This window comes from Hyperoodon ampullatus (genome assembly GCF_949752795.1).
Source record: "Hyperoodon ampullatus genome assembly, chromosome: 7".
Taxonomy (NCBI): Eukaryota; Metazoa; Chordata; class Mammalia; order Artiodactyla; family Ziphiidae; genus Hyperoodon; species Hyperoodon ampullatus.
Genome location: NC_136920.1, coordinates 66,079,505 through 66,102,858, shown reverse-complemented (window position 1 = coordinate 66,102,858; position 23,354 = coordinate 66,079,505). Strand labels below are relative to the sequence as shown.

Sequence of the window (23,354 nt, the reverse complement as noted above, 5' to 3'; positions counted from 1 at the left end):
CCTTTGTTCTGGTTTATCATTCTTCACCCAAAACCAAGACATTTTGTTGATTTGTATACTCTGATAGAGACTCTCTCTTCTAAGGGAGGCGAGGAGTCATGGACAGGTTCTGAGCTCAGTGGTGGGAATGTGAAATGGAGATGTGCAGTGCTCTGGGACAAAGATTAAAGTCCCTGAGACAGCACTGGGTAACTGTGGATCAGTGTTGGTTCACCATGATATCTTTGCTTTCAGTTTTGAGTTCCTTGGTGATTCACAAATGTTCTCTCTCTCCATCCTTTATCTAATCAGCCACAATAGATTGTAACTGTCAACCAGAGAACAGTGTATTTATAGCCAAGGAAAAGTAAGTATTTGGTGCAATAGCAACCAAAATTCATTTTGTTATGTATAGGTCTACCACACCATCTTCAAATTTCTTTCCCTTTTATTTTTTCTATTTTTTAATGTTTATTTATGTATTTATTTATATTTATTTATTTGGCTGTGCTGGGTCTTAGTTGTGGCACGCAGGATCTTCACTGCAGCATGCGGGACCTTTTATTTTATTTTATTATTTTATTTATTTATTTTTTTGCGGTACGCGGGCCTCTCACTGTTGTGGCCTCTCCCGTTGCGGAGCACAGGCTCCGGACGCGCAGGCTCAGCAGCCATGGCTCACGGGCCCAGCCGCTCTGTGGCATGTGGGATCTTCCCGAACCGAGGCACGAACCCGTGTCCCCCGCATCGGGAGGCGGACTCTCACCCACTGCGCCACCAGGGAAGCCCGCAGGACCTTTTAGTCGCGGCATGTGGGACTAGTTTCCTGACCAGGGATCGAACCTGGGCCCCCAGCACTGGGAGCACAGAGTCTTAGCCACTGGACCACTAGGGAAGTCCTTTCTTTCCCTTTTAGAATTGGCTCACTATTTTCTCTCTATAAAGCAAATCATTATTCAACCAATGAGAATATTATTATTTTTAGTAAGTCATTAATATTTCAATAGTTTTTTTTTTTGGCCGCGCCTAGTGGCATGCAGGATCTTATTTCCCCAACCAGGGATTGAACCCGCGCCCCCTACAGGGGAAGCACGGAGTCTTAACCACTGGACCACCAGGGAAGTCTCAATATTTCAATAATCTTTAGAAGCACACAAATCATCCTACCAAAATTACTGATAGAATGGCTACTACACTTTGGGCAATTTTTATGTAAGCCAGAGCAATCACATATAATGAATTTATAGTTTGGTGGGTAAAAATGAACACTCTTCTGTATTTTAATTCCCAGTTCAGGGACCATAGGAGGCAACCAAATTTAAAAGAAGGGAAGGGAAAGTACTTGGGCAGGGAACTGGGTATCCTGGTTTCTAGACCCTGTTTTGTGCAACTCAAGGGCAAGACCCTAAATATAGATCTCAGAGTACCTCAGTCGCATCATCTGTAGAATTGTGATACTACCTACCCTTTACCATCCCCCCTCAAAGATATCATGATCTGAAATGGGAAAGTGCTTTGGACTTCTCAGAAAAACAGTGCTGCAAAGCTTTGAAACATTATTACTCTCATTATGATTATTGTCATCATCCTCATACTTGATTCTTATCATTATTGATCCTTCTTTCATCAGAGAAACTCAAATAAGATTTATAAAGAGAAACATGGGGCTTCCCTGGTGGCCTAGTGGTTAATAATCCGCCTGCCAATGTAGGGGACACACGTTCAAGCCCTGGTCTGGGAAGATCCCACAGGGCGCGGGGCAACTAAGCCCAAGCGCCACAACTGCTGTGCCTGCACTCTAGAGCCTGCAAGCCACAACTACTGAGCCCACGTATCACAACTACTGAAGCCTGTGCGCCTAGAGCCTGTGCTTCACAACAAGAGAAGCCACCGCAATGAAAAGCCCACGCACTGCAACGAAGAGTAGCCCCCGCTTGCCACAACTAGAGAAAGCTCACGCACAGCAACGAAGACCCAACACAGCCAAAAATAAATAAATAAAATAAATTTATTTTAAAAAAGAAACATGTATTCATATAGCACATCTCTAGGAAAATTCAATAATTCCTATACACAAAATAAGTAACTAGCTTAAGTTTTCGAACAAGTTAGTAGATGATCCAGAATCATAATTTCACTCCAGTACATATAAATATATATACCAGTTCTCAGAGCAACAGCATAAATAACCCATCCCCTGGATTTTTAAACTCGCACCCTAGTAACTGAGTGTTTAAATGTCTTGCATACCTATACTTCCAATTTAAAAATTTGACCAGCTTTTAAAATTAATCAACTTTCCAAAGGTAGTGAGAGAATGAGATTAATTTCAGCTTCTCTTAAGAAGACAACTCAGCCTGACCACAATGTTTCCTAATTATAGAGAGAGAGGGAGAGGGAGAGACTCAGGGAAGAGCTGCAGTTTGAGTCCAAAGGCAATCTACTGGCAGAATTTCTTGTTTCAAGGAGATCAGTCTTTGTCCTATTAAGACTTTCAACTGATTGGGTGAGGCGTACCCACATTATGGAGAGTAATCTGCTTTACAAAGTCTACCAATTTAAATGTTAATCTCATCCAAAAAACACCTTCACAGAAACATCCAGAATGTTCAACCATATATCTGGGCGCTGTGGCCTTGGCAAGTTAAAGTAAAAAAATTAATCATCACAGCTGCTTTGATTATATTATTCAGACTCAGGTAAATGGTTTAGTGGCATTAAACAAGTACCATACATTATTTTAATTCTGAAAACTATATATTCTATTAAGAGATGAAGTATAAAGTAAAGAAAAACCACTGGAATAAAAGTTTAAAGAAAGTAGACATGCACAAGTCAGTTAGCTTCTCCAAATCTCAGTTTCCTCATTTGTGAAATGGAAATAAGAATATTTCTCCTGCAATGAAAACATTGTTTAAAGAGTAAACCTGAGCACTTTACAAATTATTATCAAGTGTATATAATCGATGCTCTGGACATGTGTACTTACTGCCCTCCAAAACATGATTAAATACTTGGTTTATGGCACTGAAGTATCTATTTCAGTTCCATAATTTACATTTTCAAGAACAATGATTCTTTAACTGCATTGTTTTAGCACACTCTTTGGTCACATTAGTTGTAAGATGTACTGTAAATAAGTATTGTCACTAATAAAAATTATATAAAGTACCAAAGTTTGCAAATTATTTTCTTATTTAATAAATTAGAGTGGATGCAATATTATCCCTATAATAGCTTTCTTAGTAAGTTGCATTCACATATGCTTTTTTTACTTTGGAAAGAAAGGAATACTAGGAATTGCACATGAAGACTATATCATCTAAGTTGCCACTACTAGTAATCTTTTTTTTTTTTTTTGGCCACGCCTCGAGGCTTGTGGGATCTTAGTTCCCCCACCAGGGATTGAACCCAGGCCACCACAGTGAAAGCACCGGGTCCTAACCACTGGAGAGCCAGGGAATTCCCAACTGCTAGTAATCTTGATCACCTGCCAGCAGTGTTTCTTGCAGATGAACATTACCCATTCCCTAAATTTATTTTTTCTAAAAAAATTATGAAATGCAGTGAACTGAAAGCATCAGTTATCCTCCTCTACTTAAGGCTCAGGTGTGTCTCTGGCCCATCTGATAAAGAAAATTTGCCCTGAAATGGGCCTCCCACTTCCAGCTTACAAGTCCTATACCCAAAGGTAATAAGAGGTATCCATATTGATGAAGTTCAATGAGAGCTATCTATCCATTTAAGAACTTTATAAACACTATGTTTGACTTAGAAAAAAAAACAGCAAAGGGAAAAATACTAACAGGCAGGATCTTGGTTTATTTCATTCTGTTGTCCTAACAATATGCATCATAAGCAAGATGATCACATGTCTTTACCTGGTATAGTCCTGGTTTATGCCCACTGTCCCAATGTAATTATTAATGGCACCCTTTCTTACCCAAAGCATAAAGTGCTTAGAATTGTTTATCGATGTCTACCCAACTTCTAGTACTGTAAAAGCATGCATTGTGTGCTCACTAAATATTCATTAAATGAATGAATGATGATCCAAATAAAGACTGACCTGTGAAATAGAAGTCCAAGAATTTAGCTTTGCACTAATATGTTATGAGCACTGAAGTGGGCTGAATGGTAGCCCCCAAAAGAAATGCCCATGTCCTAATCCCTCAAACTTGTGAATATTATCTTATATGGCAAAAATATAATCAAGGATCTCAAGAGGAGTTCATCCTGAATTATCTGAGTGCAATCACTTGCATCCTCATAAGAGAGAATCAGGGAGTTTTGTGACACACACACAGAGAAGAAGGCAATGCCAAGACAGAGCAGAGAGAAATGTAGTCATAACCCAAGGAATGCCAACAGCCACCAGAAGCTGGAAGAGGCAAGAGATGGATTCTCCTCTAGAGCCTCCATAGGAAGTACAGCCCTTCCAACACATTGATTTTGGACTTCAGACCTACAGAACTGTGAGAAAATTAATTTCTGTTGTTTTAAGCAACCTACTTTGGGACAATTTGTTATGGTAGCCATAAGAAACTAATGCAAGCACCTTTATACATTGCATGCAAAAGTGATAAAAAAAAAAAGGAATATCCCCATTATGGTTACTCATGTTGCTATAGGAGGGATCTTGGTGCACTTGGGAAAGTATGAGATTCTGCCACAAACGAACAATTATTTTGGAAAAGTAATTATTACCTCTTTTAATTTCCCTATCTGTAAAATTGGGGAAATGACACTTCCCTACTTACCCCACATGACTTGTACTGAGACTCAAATGAGAGAATGTATATTCTTGTCTTCAATAAATATTTATTGATGCCTATTATATGTCAGGAACTATTCTGCTATTATATGTCAGGAACAATTCTAAGTACTGTATCTAAAGTACAGTGAACATGACAGACAAGTTACCTGCTGTCATTGAGCTTACATCCTAATGCGGTAAGCAGATAATACACAAGAAAGAATGGAAAAAATCATTTCAGATAGTGATAAGGACTATGAAAAAAATAAGTGGAGTAATGTGATAGAGTGCCTGGAAGAGGAAACATTACATAGGGTGATCAGGGAAGGCTTTTCTACAAAGGTGACCATAAGCTCATAAACCTGAGACCCAAATTTTGAAAAAGAGCCAGCCATGTAAAAGACTAGAATAAGAAATTTGGGAGCAGTGAAAGTTGAAAAATAAGTAGTCATAGCCTTTGCATGTTTGAGGAGTAGAAAGCTTTGCATGAACTGGATATGTCTGAAGAATAGAAGAAAAAAGGCCAGTGTGACTAAAGCAGAGAGGTCAAGGAGGAATATGGTAGGAGACAAGGTCAGAGTGATAGTCAAGGGCTGGATCATGTAAGGCTTTGCAGGCCACAATGAGAGTTTGGATTTTACTGTGGATGTAATGTATATCCATGATCAAGGGCTTTAAGCATGAGTGGTGTTATCTGATTGACATTTTAAAAAGATGACAGCCTTGTGAGTAGAAAACGTAGTGGAGAGCGAGAGATGAAGTTGAGAGACCAGTTAGGGGGCTATTGAAGTAACCCAGACTAGAGATAAAGGTGGTTAGATTCAAGTGACAGCAAGGTAGATCAAGAGAAGTGGACCAACTTAAGATATATTTTGGAGATATAGCCAATAGAATTTCTGATGAATTAGATACAGGAGATGAGAGACAGAGGAATTAAGAATGATTCATAGGTTTTGGGCCTTAGCAACTGGCAGATGGTGATCAATGGAGGAAAAACTATTCTGAACATGTTAAATTTGAAATGCCTATTATATATCCAAGGGGAAATTTCAGTAGGCAATTTGATATATATCTATAGCTTGCATGGGGGGGGAATGAATCAGAGATGAAGATATGAATTTGGAAATCATCATCATATAAATGGTATTTACAGTCATAGGACAGATGACTTACCTAGGGAAAAAGTACTCAGAGGGAAGAGAAAGCCCAGAATAAATCCTTGGATACTTTAATATTTAGAGGTCAAGCAGAGGAGGAGAAGCCAGCAGAGACAGCTGAATTGGTGAAGGAGCCAATGAAGTAGGAGGAAATCCTGGAAAGTGTAAAGTCATGGAAGCCAAGAGAAAAAGGAATGAATAAATGTCAAAAAGATAATATGCACAAATATTTTCTCAGCTCCTGCTGTGTGCAAAGAACTCTATTTGAAGTCAAGAGAAGTGTTCCCCATTTCAATGGCCTTACAATTTTGGAAGGGAGATAAAAGTAAGCCCCATAAAAATACTGCAGTACATAGCCTTCTAACTGACCTCCCTATCTCCAGATTTGCCTTTCAGTCCATTCTACATAAGCCACAAGGTTAATTTCCCTAAAACGGCACTCTGATCATGTAAAACTGATCAACTTTTCTGGTTTAAACTAGAGGTCTGATCAGCTCAAGAACTTTCTTTGCCCATATAGTCAGTCCTAAATCATCATTCTGGCATTCAAGGAAGGATGGCCCCAGCCTCATCCCCTATTATTCCCTTTATGAAACCTTACAGCATTTTTTCTTGGTTGTTCAGTTTAGCATTGATTCTACCCTTTCCTGCCCTTGTATGTAATTGGTGTATATATTTTTTCTTCATCTAGATTGTGAGCTCTTTGAAAACAGAGATTAAGCCCAAGCTCCTTGCCTAGCTATTAGTAGATTAACTCATTAGCCTTATTTTTTTCTGCCAAGTAGAAAAAGACCACCAAATTTTGGTCATATGTTATAGAACATGGGTGTTATAATGGAGCAAAATTTGAGTACTGTAGAACTAGATTATGAATAACAAAAAATGGAGGAGGGATGTGTCCAGAAACAGGGAAGTAGTCTGAAACCAGATTACAAAGGGCCTTTTATGCCAAACTAAGGGGTCCTGATGTTATTCTCTTAGGGGAGACCTACTGAGGTTTTTGAGCAGGGTACTTAAATACTCATATTGGTGCTTCAGAAATGAAACAGTAAAGGGGATAAATAAGGATGGCCTCAAAATTGCAAGCAATGGAGCACTAGTGGGAATGAATTTTTGGAGGCAGCAATACCAGCCTAACTGGCTCTATGAGAGACCACTGGGTGTCTGGGAGTGGTGAAAAACAAGGCCAATAGAAGAGGTAGGGTAGGGCCAGCAGATGAAGGGTCTGAAAGCCAGGCAAAGGCATATGAAGTGGGATCCCTGGGTTCTAATGCCTGTTTCCCTACTTGGGCAAAGTCTTTTACTGTTTCCAGAGTCCAGTTTTCTTTTCCGAGGTTTTTTTCAGCTGTAAATGTCATCATTTCTATAATACTCTGAACTGCTACAGTGTTTCTCAAAACTTCACTGCACATTAGAGTTACTTGGAGAGCTTTAAAAGCTGTTGATGCTGGATCCGACTCTGAGAGATTCGGATTTATCTGGTCTTGGATGCAGCCAAGACATGGAGTTTTAAAAGGTTCCCCCAGGTGATTCTACTGTGCAGCCGAAGTTGAGATCAAACTGATGTAGAAAATAGTGAAGCACTAAGATTCTTTTAAGCATGGTAGTAATATGCTGGGGGGAAAAAAGTGTTTTAAGGAAGACTAATATGAGTATACAGCATAGAGGGGAAACACTATAGGAGAACAACCAGAATTTTTCAATAATTCAGGAGGAACAATTACTAAGACCTACATTAGCATGCAAGCAGTGACACTGTAGGAAAGCAGATGTATGTAGGAAGAAGATGATTTAGAGGGAAGTAACACTGGGACTCAATAATGAATTGAATGTTATACCTGATCAAAGTTTCTAGTATAGAAGAATAGTGCAATAGTCAAGTTTCTAGTATAGAAGAATAGTGGAATCCTTGGCAAAACTAAAATAGTTGTGAAGCAGTTGGATAATCAATATTATTGACAACAAAGTAACTGACATTAAGTAATTACTACATCAGGGACTATGCTATGGGCTTTACATATATTATCTCATTTAATCTTTACAACAACTCTGTAAATACAGTTATTCCCATTTTATAGATTCAGAAACTAAGAAGAGAGAGCAGTTAAACTTGCCCAAAGTCACACAGTAAGTGGTAGAGAAGATATTTGAACTAGCTGGTCTGCTCCTTTTCCTTGTAATAGGAAGATGGTCAGTTAATACTGAGTCTGTTTAATTTGAATAAATAACAAAAAAAAAAGAAAAATGGCTATAGAGGCCACACAGGAACATAAATGAGTGAATCAAGTCAGATTTCACTGTGGTGGAATGAAGAGAAAACATCTAGATGAGGCAGTCACTACTCAGCTATACTTGAATGTTGCCCTTTTGGAATTTCAGGCCCAGTATTGCCATATTTTAAGATTTTTCATGAAAAGATGGAAATCTAGATTTGTATGTAAAATCTCCTAAATTTTCAATGTCAACTAATTCAAATGTTTAAAACTACTGTATGGCCTAGACTAAATATGGCTGCAAGTTTGCATCTCTGATAAATAGGCTGTTAGAAACTCAGAATTGAAGACAGTAAGAGATCTGGGCTGGAGATGTATGATTGGGGGACCCTTAAGCACAGAGAAGATAATAACTAGCATTTGACATTATTAATTAAAATAATGCAAATTATAAGTTAACAAGTCAGTCAGTACTGTAAGAGCTTCACAATCTTTAGAAAACTGACATAAAATGTAAGTGTTAAAATGAGCAGATTGAAGTGGGTGTATTTAAAATTCAATTTTCTATAAACTAAAAGCTAAATTCCAGATGACTTGAATTTTCATACAACCATGATGTGATGGAAATATTTCAAAATGTGAATATCTGCGCCGCCCACTGATTGGAAGGTAATTGAAAGATTGTGTTTTATCCGTATTTCTACTTTATTGCTCTTAGCCCAATTTCTCACATACACTCATACCTGCAAAGCCCATAGCAGAGGGGGTTCACAATTAGCAAAAATTAAATAAAGCCTCTTTTATTTTTAATTATTGAGTTTCAAGTTCCTCAATTAAAAGACCATCCAGGTTTTAGGATTCAGTAAATACTCTCTTTGAAGTCTAACCTAGAGTAGTTTTTGAACACTATTCTTTCTATCATATTAATGTATTATCAATCATGAAGAATGTGAGCCAGTTATGTAAAAATATCACATATATATGAAAGCTTTTTTGCAAACTGTAAAGCCCTACAGAAATTATTTTAAAATATTATTCTGGTGTTATTTTTGAAGCTAAAAGGGTCCTAAAATTACAAAGTTGAACTTCTTGTATTTGAAACACAATTTTTACCTTTCCTAAAAATATAGTTTCCTTTAAAAAAAATTTTTTTTTACATGTAACTAACTCCAAGGGTGAAAATATCTTTTCCAGTTGTTAAAGTTCAAGTGAAATTGACTTGATAGCAATAATTTTAGAAAAATATAATAATGAGGGGGAATGATCAGCCTAATATACGGCAAAGAGCTAAAGATGCTGGAATTGTGTTAGAAACCTTCAGGGCCCACCACACCCTTCCACAATCAGGTGTAAATGTCCTAGGAAAAACTGGCACCTCGGTTGAAAATCGTATTGAGGACTAGGTACTTTCAACCCCAAAGCTGTTGACATGTCAAACAGGTTTGAATCCTTGGATATCCTGCCCTTTGTTGGACACTTTCTTTAAACGTCATCCACGTTAAAACACCCCCCCCCCCACACACACACAGTTTCTTCCTTTAGATTACACATTATATCAAGAACTATATTCAAGATGAAGATGGAGACATTTCTGTTAAGTATATGGAAATATGACTTCATTTTTGTATAGCTAAAATGTCGCATACGATGGAACACTTCATTTTACTGCAACTCTCCCTTAAAATATTAGCCAAGAAGTATAAATAGTTCAACCTGCCGGCTTTGAAAAGCCTAATCCTATTTGTTAGGATGGACCTTCTGTAAAATGGAAATATACGGCTGTCAGTCTTCAATGTGCTAAAAAAACAAACAAATCAGGAGCTGGCAATTAAAATCCTCCAGACTCCTGCTCTCCGCAAACACTTCTTCCAAAGAATTCTGGTATATTCTAGGTCTTCCTCCGTGACCGCTGGCAGGACATTCCTTTGGGAAAAGCTGCTTCTCTAGTGAGGTACAAAGACAATAAACCCCTTCCTTTCATCCCTTTCTCATTCACTCAGCAGGGGGTGGAATCAATAGGGAACTGAATGAAGCTCTTTTAACGCTTGGAGATGCATCGTCTTTTCTCCTGAACTCTACTCTCCCGGCTCCCCGACCTAAAGGCTGCCGAAGCCGAGCACCTGGAGACCAACGATTCCCGGCGCAGCACCGCGGGGGCGCCAGGCCTTAGCCCTACAGGCCCGTCCCAAGGAGGCCCAGCCTGAGAGGGGCAATCTCGGCTCCTCGGGGGCGCGAGGAAAAGCAGAGCTCGCACACGCCAAGGACAGGGTCGGGTGGAAGGGCGAGCTTCCTTCCCACATTCCCGGTGAGAAAACGAGGTAGAGGGGCTGGAGGCTGTAGATCTCGAGCATGGGATACGGACTCCAGGAACAAAGAGACAGGAGGAAGACAAGGCAGCCACACCAACGCAGACTCAAAGGGCTCTAGGACTTTACGCAAATGGACCGCAACCCGACGGTGCTCAGTTCCCCTTACGCCACTGGCTTGGCCTCAGAGCCTTCGCGAATATGGCTTTGCGCACTGCGGAGGGGCTGCGCCGCAACCGAGCTTGGCCCTGTGGCTCCTCCCCGCCACCCTGCGCTGATTGGCGGCAGGCAGAAGCCGGGCCGCTGATTGGGTGGCAAAGGAGCCATTCGGGGCGGCTCTGGTGGGTTCGGCTGCCCTAGAGTGATAAGTTCGGGTTCAGACACGCCTCAGCGCCAGCAGCGAGTCGGAGCTCTATGGAGGTGGCGGCGAGAACTGGGTGGTGGCTGCAGCAGGGACTCTTTTGAACTGAGAGTTTCAAGCCAGTCCCGACTCCTTCCTCCCCCTTCCCTCCCCCTTTTTTGTTTTCCGTTCCCCTCCCCCTCCCTTCCCCGTCCCCGACGACCGGATCCTGAGGAGGCAGCTGCAGGGGCAGCTGCTGAGTTCTCGGTGAAGGTGAGTGGAGCCGCTGCCGCTGCCGCCGCCGCCGAGTGAAGCGTTCTAAAATGGCCGCCGCCCCTGCCCGCTTCTTCTCGAGCGGTACAAAATGGCGGCCGCAGGCGGAGCCGGGCGGGGCGACCCCTTTCTAGCGTTTCCTCCGCGCTTCGGGCACCTGAAAATTCTTCCCCTTTGTTCTCCCTTCCCGTTGCTGACGGAGTAGAAGGAACCTGGCGGCCCCCGGACGTCTTTGTGGCTGTCGGCGGCCGTCCCCCGCGGAGCCGGAGCCCGGGCGCGGGTGTGCTCCGACGGGGAGAGCGTGGCGGGGCGGTGCGAGCTGGGGGGAGGGATGCGGGCCGGCGGGGAGGGCCCGGCCGTTGGCGCGGGACCAGCCGAGGCGGAGGAGTCCCAGAGCCCGGCCTCCCAGCGGGGAGAAGGTGCATGGGGCCCGGGGCCGGCGGGGAGCGGCCGGGCTGCCCTTGGTGGAGGAGCGAAGGGCCTGCCTGGCGAGCCTCGCCTGCGACGGGAGAGGGGAGGGAAGCGAGGGTTTTTGAGTTTTTGTCGGGTGGGGAGGGAGCAGCGAGGCGGCTGTCAGTTCCTCGGGGATTTATGGGTGGGAGGGGGCCGCTGGAGGCGGCGGGTGGGAAGGAGGCCGCCTTCCTGCCTGAGAACAAAGAGCCGGGCCGCGGGGGCGGCCTCCACTCCTCCCCGAGGCTTGCCCGCGGCGGCTTCGCGAGAGGCTGTCGGAAGCACTTCCCTAACTCGGGCCTGGGTGGGAGGAATCCACTGCTCTTTTGTTCCCAGGAAAGGAAAAAATGGGGCGGAGGTTCCTGCTGCCATGTTGTGGCCCCGGTCTTCTGACGGGCCCTGTGCGCCCAGTTAAGAGTGAACAGTGGGGAAAGCCGTCTTCAGTTACCCCTTATTCAGTGTAGTTCGTTGTTGAGGCAGTAAAAACTTACAACTGTTTTCCCAGGACGTGCCCGTCTTGTTAAGAGTTAGGTTGTCTATTACTGATCTCAGTGCTCAGCTGTAAAGGAGGTAGAATGTGGCTTTCTTAAGGATTGGTTCTTAGCATTTGAGAGGTTCTTACATTTCTATGTAGGCACTTCCTTGCGTCCTTGAACACGAGAATTTCCAGGTGGTAAACAAAATAAAATTTTATTGTCCATTTGTGTTTCGAGTACATTCTATTTTAGTCTTACGAGATCTGCAATGCAGTGTAAGGTCAATCAACTGCAGTGTCAGGCTCTGAAATAAATTGTAATTGAAGCGGGTTTACAGATTTGTATGATAGCGGTGTCTAATTTTGGTACTCTTTCTCATTCTAGGTTTTTCATTTCTCCCATCCCCTTCCCTCCCCACCCTATCCATTAATATTATTCTTTTGAAGATTCTTCGTTGTCAAGCCGCCAAAGTGGAGAGTGCGATTGCAGAAGGGGGTGCTTCTCGTTTCAGGTATGTGTAGATTTATTTTGGCAATTATTGTGACAAGTCTAATCACAAAACCAAAGGAATAACCACACCAAGTAATTCTGATTTAATTGTGATGCAGGTTTAATTTATAATGTGCCGTGTACATTTTTTTAAAACCCTAAAATTGTCATTGTTTTCTATTTGCTATCTGAAGAATAAATGTAATTAATTACTTGGGTTTCCATTGGGCCTAAGTTCAGTCTTCATCTGTGGTGTACTTAATGAAATGCAGAATAATTAAAGAGATCCTTTATCTGTTTTGAGTGAAATATACTTGGGGTATACTTTTTTTAAAAAAAAAAAATTTTCTGTTAAATAGTGCTTCTTCGGGCGGAGGAGGAAGTAGGGGTGCACCTCAGCACTATCCCAAGACTGCTGGCAACAGGTATAGTAAACATGTGAAAAGAATGACTTCTGTAAATAACAGATTTAGGTTAATGGTGTTTCTAATGCATTACAGCATAGTTAATAAGGCATCAGGAATCCTATCTTAATGGGTATGATTTCTGTTACATATCCTAAATTTAGAATATCAGTTCTTAATTATTTTTTAGCCAAACCATCTAATGTGAGTTGACGTTCTCAACTGCTATTTTATCCTGTTACACCCTGGATTATTTTCACTGATGTTGTTTCTGAAGCCAGCCATTATTGTCCATACTAAATTGTGGTAGTAAATCTGTATGGGTATAACATGGTCATGAGACATTAGAAGATGTTGGTTCTTGTGGTGTGTCTCCTGGACCAGCAACACTGGCATCACCTGGGAGCTTAGAAATGCAAATTATCGGGCCTTACCCCAGACCCACTAAAGCAGAAACTGGGGTGGGCCTAGGAATCGTTTAACAAGCCCTTCAGGTGATTCTGATATACAGTATTGTTTGAGAACCACTGGTTGTGAGTTGCTTAGTTGTAAGGGAAGTTGAGAAAAACCTAAACTTTTTTCTGTTTAGAAGGATTTCTGATCTGTATGACATTTGATATGTGAGTGGATGCTGTGTTTCAAGTTGTCTTAATCTTTATTTTCTTAATTTTTTACTAGCGAGTTCCTGGGGAAAACCCCAGGGCAAAACGCTCAGAAATGGATTCCTGCACGAAGCACTAGACGAGATGACAACTCCGCAGCAAACAACTCCGCAAATGAAAAAGAACGACATGATGCGATCTTCAGGAAAGTAAGAGGGTAAGTTTATCAGGGCTGTTTTGTCCTTTAAATAAAAGGAGGGAGGAAATGGATTAACTGTGTTTCTTTTGTGTGTATGCCGTATTACTTAGAAGGCAATGTTCATGCCCTAAGTCTATTTTAATGAATGCCAGTGTTGACAGTTTTAAGCTGAAAATTGGCACATCCATGTTTTGGGGCTCAGAGTTAGTTGCTTTCAGTCTTTGGGTTAAAATGCACAAGCGCGTTGTGCTGACATTTCCTATGCCTGCTGTGTACCCAGTGATGCACAGAACATAACGGTTTTAGCTCCTGGATCTAGCCTTGATATTAAGGAGGCTCTTGATCTAGGTTTTGAGGATGTGAGTTTCTTGTCCAACAGCTGGGGACCCCACAATTAGGTAGATATATTTTAAATAACAGGTTTATTTCAATTTTGGTTAGATAGGTTAAGAAGACTATGTCTTGATATTAAAGGGGAAAGTGATGGGGAAAAAATGAACATAATTTAAAGGCGATTTTTCAACTAAATAATTCCTTGTGTGTTGGCTGATACCTAGTCTGAATCCTCTTTTCCTAGCATACTAAATAAGCTTACTCCTGAGAAGTTTGACAAGCTATGCCTTGAGCTCCTCAATGTGGGTGTAGAGTCTAAACTCATCCTTAAAGGGGTCATACTGCTGGTAAGTTAAATGTTGGCTTAACCGAAAGGGAGAGGAAAAGATTTAACCCAGGTTGGGGTGTGTGTGTGTGGTGTTGTTGTTGTTTTTTACATTTGCATTATTGCTTAAAACTGAGGTGTGAGCTACACATTAGATGTATGTATCTCTGAACACTGGTGGTGTTTTTTTGTTTTTGGGGGGGTTTTTTGTTTTAGAAAATCACTAACTTTTTTTTTTTTTTTTTGAAAAGCACTAACTTTTAATGGTATCAGACTTAAGAAGTCATTTTAAATTGTATGTGTTGTGTTGCAGGGTTAATTGGGTTATTAGGCTATTAAGGGGGGGGTTTGCTTTGTTTTTCCTTATGTGAAAAATGCCATATTTTGGTTTTGGAAATGAGTTTTATGATAGTTGATGTGATTGTAGCATCTGTTTATAGTTTTTCCAAGATAATTTCAACTCCTGAGGGGGGAGGGTTTTGCTAGTATGAGATCTGTGTAATTAGACTTCTTTGGTACACTGCAACAGCTTACAAAATTTAAGTGCTTATATTTTTCCAGGCTGTGTACTAAAGCACTTTACATGCCTCACCTGATTTAGTGTACACAATAAGCCTTACAAAAGAGATGTTCTTATTCCCAGGTTATGGATGAGGCATAGAGAATTTGTCAGAAATTTGTGAGATTCAAGATCCTTAAGACTACAAGGAAGTATTAAGTTATAAAGAAAGGTTTTTTCAAAAGTTGTCATATTTAGTTTTAAAAAGTCATTTATTTTAGATTGTGGACAAAGCCCTAGAAGAGCCAAAGTATAGCTCACTGTATGCTCAGCTATGTCTGCGATTGGCAGAAGATGCACCAAACTTTGATGGCCCAGCAGCAGAGGGTCAGCCAGGACAGAAGCAAAGCACAGTAAGTGGTAGTGTTTGCTTGCTTATTTAAAGTTGATTGGAAAGTTTTCATTAGCAAGCCCTGACAAAAGCGTCTTTTGTTTCCAATAGACATTCAGACGCCTCCTAATTTCCAAATTACAAGATGAATTTGAAAACCGAACCAGAAATGTTGATGGTGAGGATTTGTTTGGTACTATGTAGTACTGTATATGTTCAACTTAATTCTGAATGTTGACTTTATTCTTAACTTATTTCAGTCTATGATAAGCGTGAAAATCCCCTCCTCCCCGAGGAGGAGGAACAGAGAGCCATTGCTAAGATCAAGATGTTGGGGAACATCAAATTCATTGGAGAACTTGGAAAGCTTGATCTTATTCATGAATCTATCCTTCATAAGTGCATCAAAACAGTAAGTATGAGCGGGAATGTAAGCTTACATTAATCACTGGGTACATCGTTATTTGGGGGAAATGGGTCAATTATAATTTATAACTTTGCCATGTGAGAGTGTTGGTAGGCTAGTTAAATATTTTAGATTGCCAGCAAAATTGTTATTTAAATGTTGTAAATATGGAAATACGCAGTATGTTTTGCAAGGTAGGGGTAGAACTGATTGCCTACCTATGTGTAAGTTGCTCAGTTTGGAGGGATGTCTTCAACAGAAACCAGATAAAGAGTTCTATACTAGACACTGTAGGAACTGTAGGAACTATGAGTTAATGCAGACTTAAGGGAAAGTGCTACATCTAAACAAAGAAAGATTTATTTTTATTTTTAAAATTATTTTATTTATTTATTTTTGGCTGTGTCGGGTCTTTGTTGCTGTGTGCGGGCTTTCTCTAGTTGGGGTGAGCAGGGGGCTACTCTTCATTGAGGTGCGCAGGCTTTTCATCGTGGTGGCTTCTCTTGTTGCGGAGCACAGGCTCTAGACACTTGGGCTTCAGTAGTTGTGGCTTTAGGGTTCTAGAGCGCAGGCTTGGTAGTTGTGGCGCACAGGCTTAGTTGCTCCGCGGCATATGGGATCTTCCCGGACCAGGGCTCGAACCCGTGTCCCCGGCATTGGCAGGCGGATTCTTAACCACTGCACCACCAAGGAAGCCCCCCAAGAAGGATTTATAAACATGTGACATTTGTTTCTTTTGGTAGCTTTTGGAAAAAAAGAAGAGAGTCCAACTCAAAGATATGGGAGAGGATTTGGAGTGCCTCTGTCAGATAATGAGGACAGTGGGACCTAGGTTAGACCATGAACGAGCCAAGGTATGTGTGTTGCTGACAGAAACAGTGTAAGCTTGTCTTGATATTTATTCAAATCAAACCTATTTTTGTGATACAGAGGATTGCCATTAGTCATTAACCTTGATAATACTTAGAAGCCTTAAATAGTATACATTTGCCTTCAGCGTTTTCTTCTGAGAGTACATATATTTTTTCTTTCAGTCCTTAATGGATCAGTACTTTGCCCGAATGTGCTCCTTGATGTTAAGTAAGGAATTGCCGGCGAGGATTCGTTTCCTGCTGCAGGTAAAACTGGTTTCTTTAGGTATGCTGACTTTCTGTTTAGGAATATTAAAATAATGCTTATTAAAACTCTTTATATTAAAGGATACCGTAGAGTTGAGAGAACACCATTGGGTTCCTCGCAAGGCTTTTCTTGACAATGGACCAAAGACGATCAATCAAATCCGTCAGGATGCAGTAAAAGTAAGTTTTGCTTTGTTTTTAATCAAGTGGGTTTTAAGTTTATAATAGCACTAAGACCTTCTTAAACTTTTTGAGACTGTCTCATCTTACCAGTAGAGCTTAATGTTTATGGTGTCTTATATGCCCTTTTAAGAGAAGAAGTTGTTTATAGAAATTATATAAATAGCACTCTTAATAGTCCAGGGAAGTATTTCTAGTTTTCCAATATAAGAAGTTTAGTTTTATGTAGAACAGTGTTCAGAAATAAGTGTTTATTCACTTTATTTCTGAAGGATCTAGGAGTGTTTATTCCTGCTCCTATGGCTCAAGGGATGAGAAGTGACTTCTTTCTGGAGGGACCGTTCATGCCACCCAGGATGAAAATGGATAGGGACCCACTTGGAGGACTTGCTGATATGTTTGGACAAATGCCAGGTGATTTTGAACAAAATAGTGGTTTGGTTACATTAAAAACTGAGTTTTAACATTTTAATAGTAAAGAGTTCTTCATGTCTATATTTTAAGGTAGCGGAATTGGTACTGGTCCAGGAGTTATCCAGGATAGATTTTCACCCACCATGGGGCGTCATCGTTCAAATCAACTCTTCAACGGCCATGGGGGACACATCCTGCCTCCCACACAATCGCAGTTTGGGGAGATGGGAGGCAAGTTTATGAAAAGCCAGGTAAGAAAACATTTAAGGATGTTTAGGCAACAGGTATTAAATCTTGGAATGTATATGAATAGATTTGCTTTTTTAAAAGGACAGATACTTCAGGTTTAGGAAACCTAAAAACACTGTTTTTCTAAACCAAGTTTTGACAGTTATTTCAAACTGGATAAAATGCTTACCCTTAAGATTAGTAAAGTATTAGTAAAGTCACATCGCTTTACGTAAGTTAGGTTAGATATTTATTCTTCCTGTTTCACCTTTTACTTTCTCTGGGCAAATTCAGTTAAGCTTTCCTATGGCTTGGCCTCATCCCTTTGGTACTTGATTACCATAATTTGTGGACCCCTTTTTATCTAGACTTTCTTTCTCTCTTTCTGAAATAGGGGCTAAGCCAGCTCTACCATAACCAGAGTCAGGGACTCTTATCCCAGCTGCAAGGACAGTCGAAGGATATGCCACCTCGGTTTTCTAAGAAAGGACAGCTTAATGCAGATGAGGTACATTTGCCTATGTTACTTATATACCATAGTTTGTCAATTCAGAAATCTATTGCCCGATGATTATAAAAAGACGCGTTATTAAGAGGACTTAATGCTGGAATTCTTTACCTTCTTTCTTTTCTGTACTACTTTTTCTTTTCTTTGGATGTCCAGCGTCCTGTGAGCGAAGATTATGAGATATGAGGGCAAATGTCTTAAAAGTCTTCAGTTAGAGCAAGAAAAATGGTTGCTGAGATTTTTATTGTGACTTCCCTACAAATAGAATGACTTAGAATAAAGTAAAATGTTTTCTAAACTCTTAATTAAATTTTTTGGTTTTTAATATTTTAGTGATGCTAATCCTTGGAGAATTCTGGTATAAGATTTATAACAGTATTTTATTTTTGTGTGCATCAGATCTTTAGTTTTCTTGCCAGAAATTAAACCTAATAACATGGAGTACCTGTTTAGTTATTTAAGATACTTAAATTTATGCCATAGATTCTATCATGCTTGTGTATGCTGAATTAACTTCAGGATGTTGGAGTGTTGCATTTAATATGTTAGCTAACTGCTTGTTAACTTGGATATCTGTTCTGATTTGTTTGCAATTCTAGATTAGCCTGAGGCCTGCTCAGTCTTTCCTAATGAATAAAAATCAAGTGCCAAAGCTTCAGCCCCAGATAACTATGATTCCTCCTAGTGCACAGCCACCGCGCACTCAGACACCACCTCTGGGACAGGTATGCACTGTAGCATGACAGTGTTTTCTGTCATTCCAGTACTTTCTGAAGACGTCTGAAGGCTGCTTTTTAATGTCTTCTCTCTTAACTTCATAAGCTCCTTTTTAATAGTAAAAAATATTAAACATTCATATCTACCATTTTGCTGTTTTTTAGACACCTCAGCTTGGTCTCAAAACTAATCCACCACTTATTCAGGAAAAGCCTGCGAAGACCAGTAAAAAGCCACCACCATCAAAGGAAGAACTGCTTAAATTAACCGTAAGTCTCAAATAATCCCATAGTCTGGTTCATGGAGTGTATTTGAGATAGGAAAACTCTAAAGATATTTGGACTTTGTTCTTTTCAGGAAACTGTTGTAACCGAATATCTGAATAGTGGAAATGCAAACGAAGCTGTCAATGGTGTAAGAGAGATGAGGGCTCCTAAACACTTTCTCCCGGAGATGTTAAGCAAAGTAATCATCCTGTCACTAGACAGAAGTGATGAAGATAAAGAAAAAGCAAGTTCTTTGATCAGTTTACTCAAACAGGAAGGGATAGCCACAAGTGACAACTTCATGCAGGTAGAATACTTTCCGGATTCCATAAGAACTCTTGCCTTTCAAATTTGGAAACTAATAAAACTGACTGTGTTATATATTCCTTCTAAGGCTTTCCTGAATGTATTGGACCAGTGCCCCAAACTGGAGGTTGACATCCCCTTGGTGAAATCATATTTAGCACAGTTTGCAGCTCGTGCTATCATTTCGGAGCTGGTGAGCATTTCAGAACTAGCTCAACCACTGGAAAGTGGCACCCATTTTCCTCTCTTCTTACTTTGTCTTCAGCAATTAGCTAAATTACAAGATCGAGAATGGTTAACAGAGCTTTTCCAACAAAGCAAGGTCAATATGCAGAAAATGCTCCCAGGTAAGAGAATGCTGGGGATTTTTTTGTTTATTTTTAATACTAAATCTGGGGATTCCTTAATACCCTGAGTGAATTTATATAGGTCAGTGTGATTATCCTGTCCAGATAACAATAAACATTCCCACAGGTAGACTTCATCTTTATAAAAAGAAGAGGTTATTATGATTTAACTATTTTCATTTGGTCCAAATACTGAGTTTCCTTTGCTAGGTTAGTTCCTTATTATTTTACATGAATCTTGTGCATTTGGAAAATCATCTGTAGAGCAGTTTTCTAGACCAACATAGGTAAAATGAACTACCTGATGATGGGAATGGCTTTGTCTCTTCAGAAATTGATCAGAATAAGGACCGCATGTTGGAGATTTTGGAAGGAAAGGGACTGAGTTTCTTATTCCCACTCCTCAAATTGGAGAAGGAACTGTTAAAGCAAATAAAGTTGGATCCATCTCCTCAAACCATATATAAGTGGATTAAAGATAACATCTCTCCCAAACTTCATGTAGATAAAGGATTTGTGAACATCTTAATGACTAGGTAAGATAACAGAGTTGTGGTTTTCTACATTTAGTAGAGAGTTAACCTGTGTTTTGTTTCCTAGAAAAAAGTCTACAAGGCAAGGGACTAAGAATTGTCTGTTTCTTGAGCTAGAAAATTCACTTTGAGGTTCTAACAAGACCTCTTTCTGTGCAGCTTCTTACAGTACATTTCTAGTGAAGTAAACCCGCCCAGTGATGAAACAGATTCTTCCTCTGCTCCTTCCAAAGAACAGTTAGAGCAGGAAAAACAACTGCTTCTTTCCTTCAAGCCAGTAATGCAGAAGTTCCTTCATGATCACGTTGATCTACAAGTCAGTGCCCTCTATGCTCTTCAGGTGCACTGCTACAATAGCAACTTCCCGAAAGGTGAGAGGACCAACATCAGAAGAGTGATGAGTGAAGGGCAATTCTTAAACAGCACACTAAATAATGGGGTTACATTTTGTCTTTTAGGCATGTTACTCCGTTTTTTTGTTCACTTCTATGACATGGAGATTATTGAAGAAGAAGCTTTCTTGGCTTGGAAAGAAGATATAACCCAAGAGTTTCCAGGGAAAGGCAAGGCTTTGTTCCAGGTAAATCTTGAGAGAAATTTGGTGTGTGCTCTTTCCAGTTGGTATTGTTTTATAATTAGCCTTTTAAAGTTGAAATACAAGCAAAATAGCCCTGGTAATTTGTACATACATGTCATTCTTCACAATTAAAAGTTGTAGTAAAGTAGGCAGTTAGCAAAATGAAGTAAAGCTATGAAATAAAAGGCTTCAATCCTAGTAGTGTCTAAGCTGTTAGATTAGAGGTGGCTAACATTTTTTTAGAAGTAAAGCTACTTACAGAGATAGGGTGATTGTACACGATTGGATTGTGACTTTTTTTTAACTGTCAGTAAACATGAGATTGTTTCTGATTTCTCATACTGATTTCTGATTTTTTATCTTATTTAGTGGAGTAGAATTCTAGCCATGGGGAAGAACTTGTATGTCAGGGGATTCCACAGCATACGTTAATCATCTGGAAAGTAATTTAAAGGGAAGTTCCAGGTCTGATCCTAGACATTCTGATTTAGTAGGCTTGTGTGTGTTACACAACCCAGGTGATTCTCATACTACTTTTCCAGGGGCCAGGCTTTGAGAAATGCTGGTCTATTGTGTCTTTATTCCTAAGGTTCAGGAACTATCTTCATGAGGATTACCCTCACAGCATTAGTCTTGTCTTGGGGAATCTGATCCTACAGTTCCGGGGTGGGGCTGGAGATCTACTTCTCAGAATCTTTGTTGTCCTGTGTGCCTTTCCACCACCACCCCACCCCTGCCTCATTGCTAATGTATTTAAGTTTGGGAGGAGCCACTGTCCCATATTAAAGCAGTCCTGAAGTGTAATGGGAGTGGTGTCAAAGAAGACACCCAAGTTGACATTTCCTAAACAGCTTGTAATCCCAAATCCAAATAATAAGCCATTTTTTTAAACATCTTTATTGGAGTATAATTGCTTTACAGTGTTGTGTTAATTTCTGCTGTATAACAGTGAATCAGCTATATGTATACGTATATCCCCATATCCCCTCCCTCTTGTGTCTCCCTCCCACCCTCCCTATCCAACCCCTCTAGGTGGACACAGCACCAAGCCGATCTCCCTGTGCTATGCGGCTGCTTCCCACTAGCTATCTGTTTTACATTTGGTAGTGTATATATATATGTCAGTGCTACTCTCTCACTTCGTCCCTGCTTACCCTTCCCCCTCCCCATGTCCTCAAGTCCATTCTCTACGTCTGGGTCTTTATTCCTGTCCTTAAGCCATTCTTTAACTTACAGCTAATACACAAATGTAGGTTCTGAAGACTGTTTGCAGTTACAAAATGTGTGGTACTATCTAAAACTTTTGTCCTTAGGTAGGTTGTTTGTTCGATCTGGAATAAAAAATTCTGCTATTCTGTCTTCTGTAAGAACTACTTATTTCGTTAAATTACAAATTTACAGGTGAATCAGTGGCTAACCTGGCTAGAAACTGCTGAAGAAGAAGAATCAGAGGAAGAAGCTGACTAAAAGAACCAGCCAAAGCCTTAAATTGTGCAAAACATACTGTTGCTATGATGTAACTGCATTTGACCTAACCACTGCGAAAATTCATTCCGCTGTAATGTTTTCACAATATTTAAAGCAGAAGCACGTCAGTTAGGATTTCCTTCTGCATAAGGTTTTTCTGTAGTGTAATGTCTTAATCATAGTCTACCATCAAATATTTTAGGAGTATCTTTAATGTTTAGATAGTATATTAGCAGCATGCAATAATTACATCATAAGTTCTCAAGCAGAGGCAGTCTATTGCAAGGACCTTCTTTGCTGCCAGTTATCATAGGCTGTTTTAAGTTAGAAAACTGAATAGCAACACTGAATACTGTAGAAATGCACTTTGCTCAGTAATACTTGAGTTGTTGCAATATTTGATTATCCATTTGGTTGTTACAGAAAAATTCTTAACTGTAATTGATGGTTGTTGCCGTAATAGTATATTGCCTGTATTTCTACCTCTAGTAATGGGCTTTATGTGCTAGATTTTAATATCCTTGAGCCTGGGCAAGTGCACAAGTCTTTTTAAAAGAAACATGGTTTACTTGCACAAAACTGATCAGTTTTGAGAGATCGTAAATGCCCTTGAAGTGGTCTTTGTGGGTGTGAAACAAATGGTGAGAATTTGAATTGGTCCCTCTTATTATAGTATTGAAATTAAGTCTACTTAATTTATCAAGTCATGTTCATGCCCTGATTTTATATACTTGTATCTATCAATAAACATTGTGATACTTGATATAGTTGTGTGACTTTAAGTAGCACCTACAAATTTATGAAGAATTGATAGGTTTTGTTTTGAGATAGGTCTGAGGAACTTCTAATTCATAATCAGAAATTCACAATTTTGTGATTAGACAGAAAATTCAAGTTGGTTGGTTATTCCTGTTTAGGTCATGTTACTGGAAGTAACCAATATACAATTCCTGTAATCGGGCAGTGCTGAGAATCACAAGTCTTATGAATTCAGAGGGACGTTGCTAATGCATAACAACAAACTTGGTGGCACTTATCTTTTTGTCACCATACTGAACTATGTGGTGAACTGAGAGGTTCATCACCCTCATGGTC

At 40.1% G+C, this 23,354-nt stretch overlaps 1 protein-coding gene across 1 annotated transcript; it reads left to right on the top strand.

Annotated features, from left to right (window-relative positions):
• Positions 1–11,447: 11,447 nt before the first annotated feature.
• EIF4G2 (eukaryotic translation initiation factor 4 gamma 2) lies at positions 11,448–23,022 on the top strand (the record flags this gene model as incomplete). Its single annotated transcript, XM_079707816.1, has 22 exons — positions 11,448–11,778; positions 12,335–12,461; positions 12,799–12,864; positions 13,522–13,662; positions 14,222–14,324; positions 15,083–15,214; positions 15,304–15,370; positions 15,453–15,604; positions 16,342–16,452; positions 16,633–16,716; positions 16,798–16,896; positions 17,169–17,310; positions 17,401–17,561; positions 17,933–18,046; positions 18,646–18,771; positions 18,928–19,032; positions 19,121–19,336; positions 19,424–19,682; positions 20,014–20,218; positions 20,375–20,586; positions 20,674–20,795; positions 22,194–23,022. 22 exons carry the CDS (start codon positions 11,448–11,450, stop codon positions 22,257–22,259), a joined length of 3,141 nt encoding a protein of 1,046 aa, XP_079563942.1. The 3' UTR covers positions 22,260–23,022.
• Between the last annotated feature and the right edge of the window lie 332 nt (positions 23,023–23,354).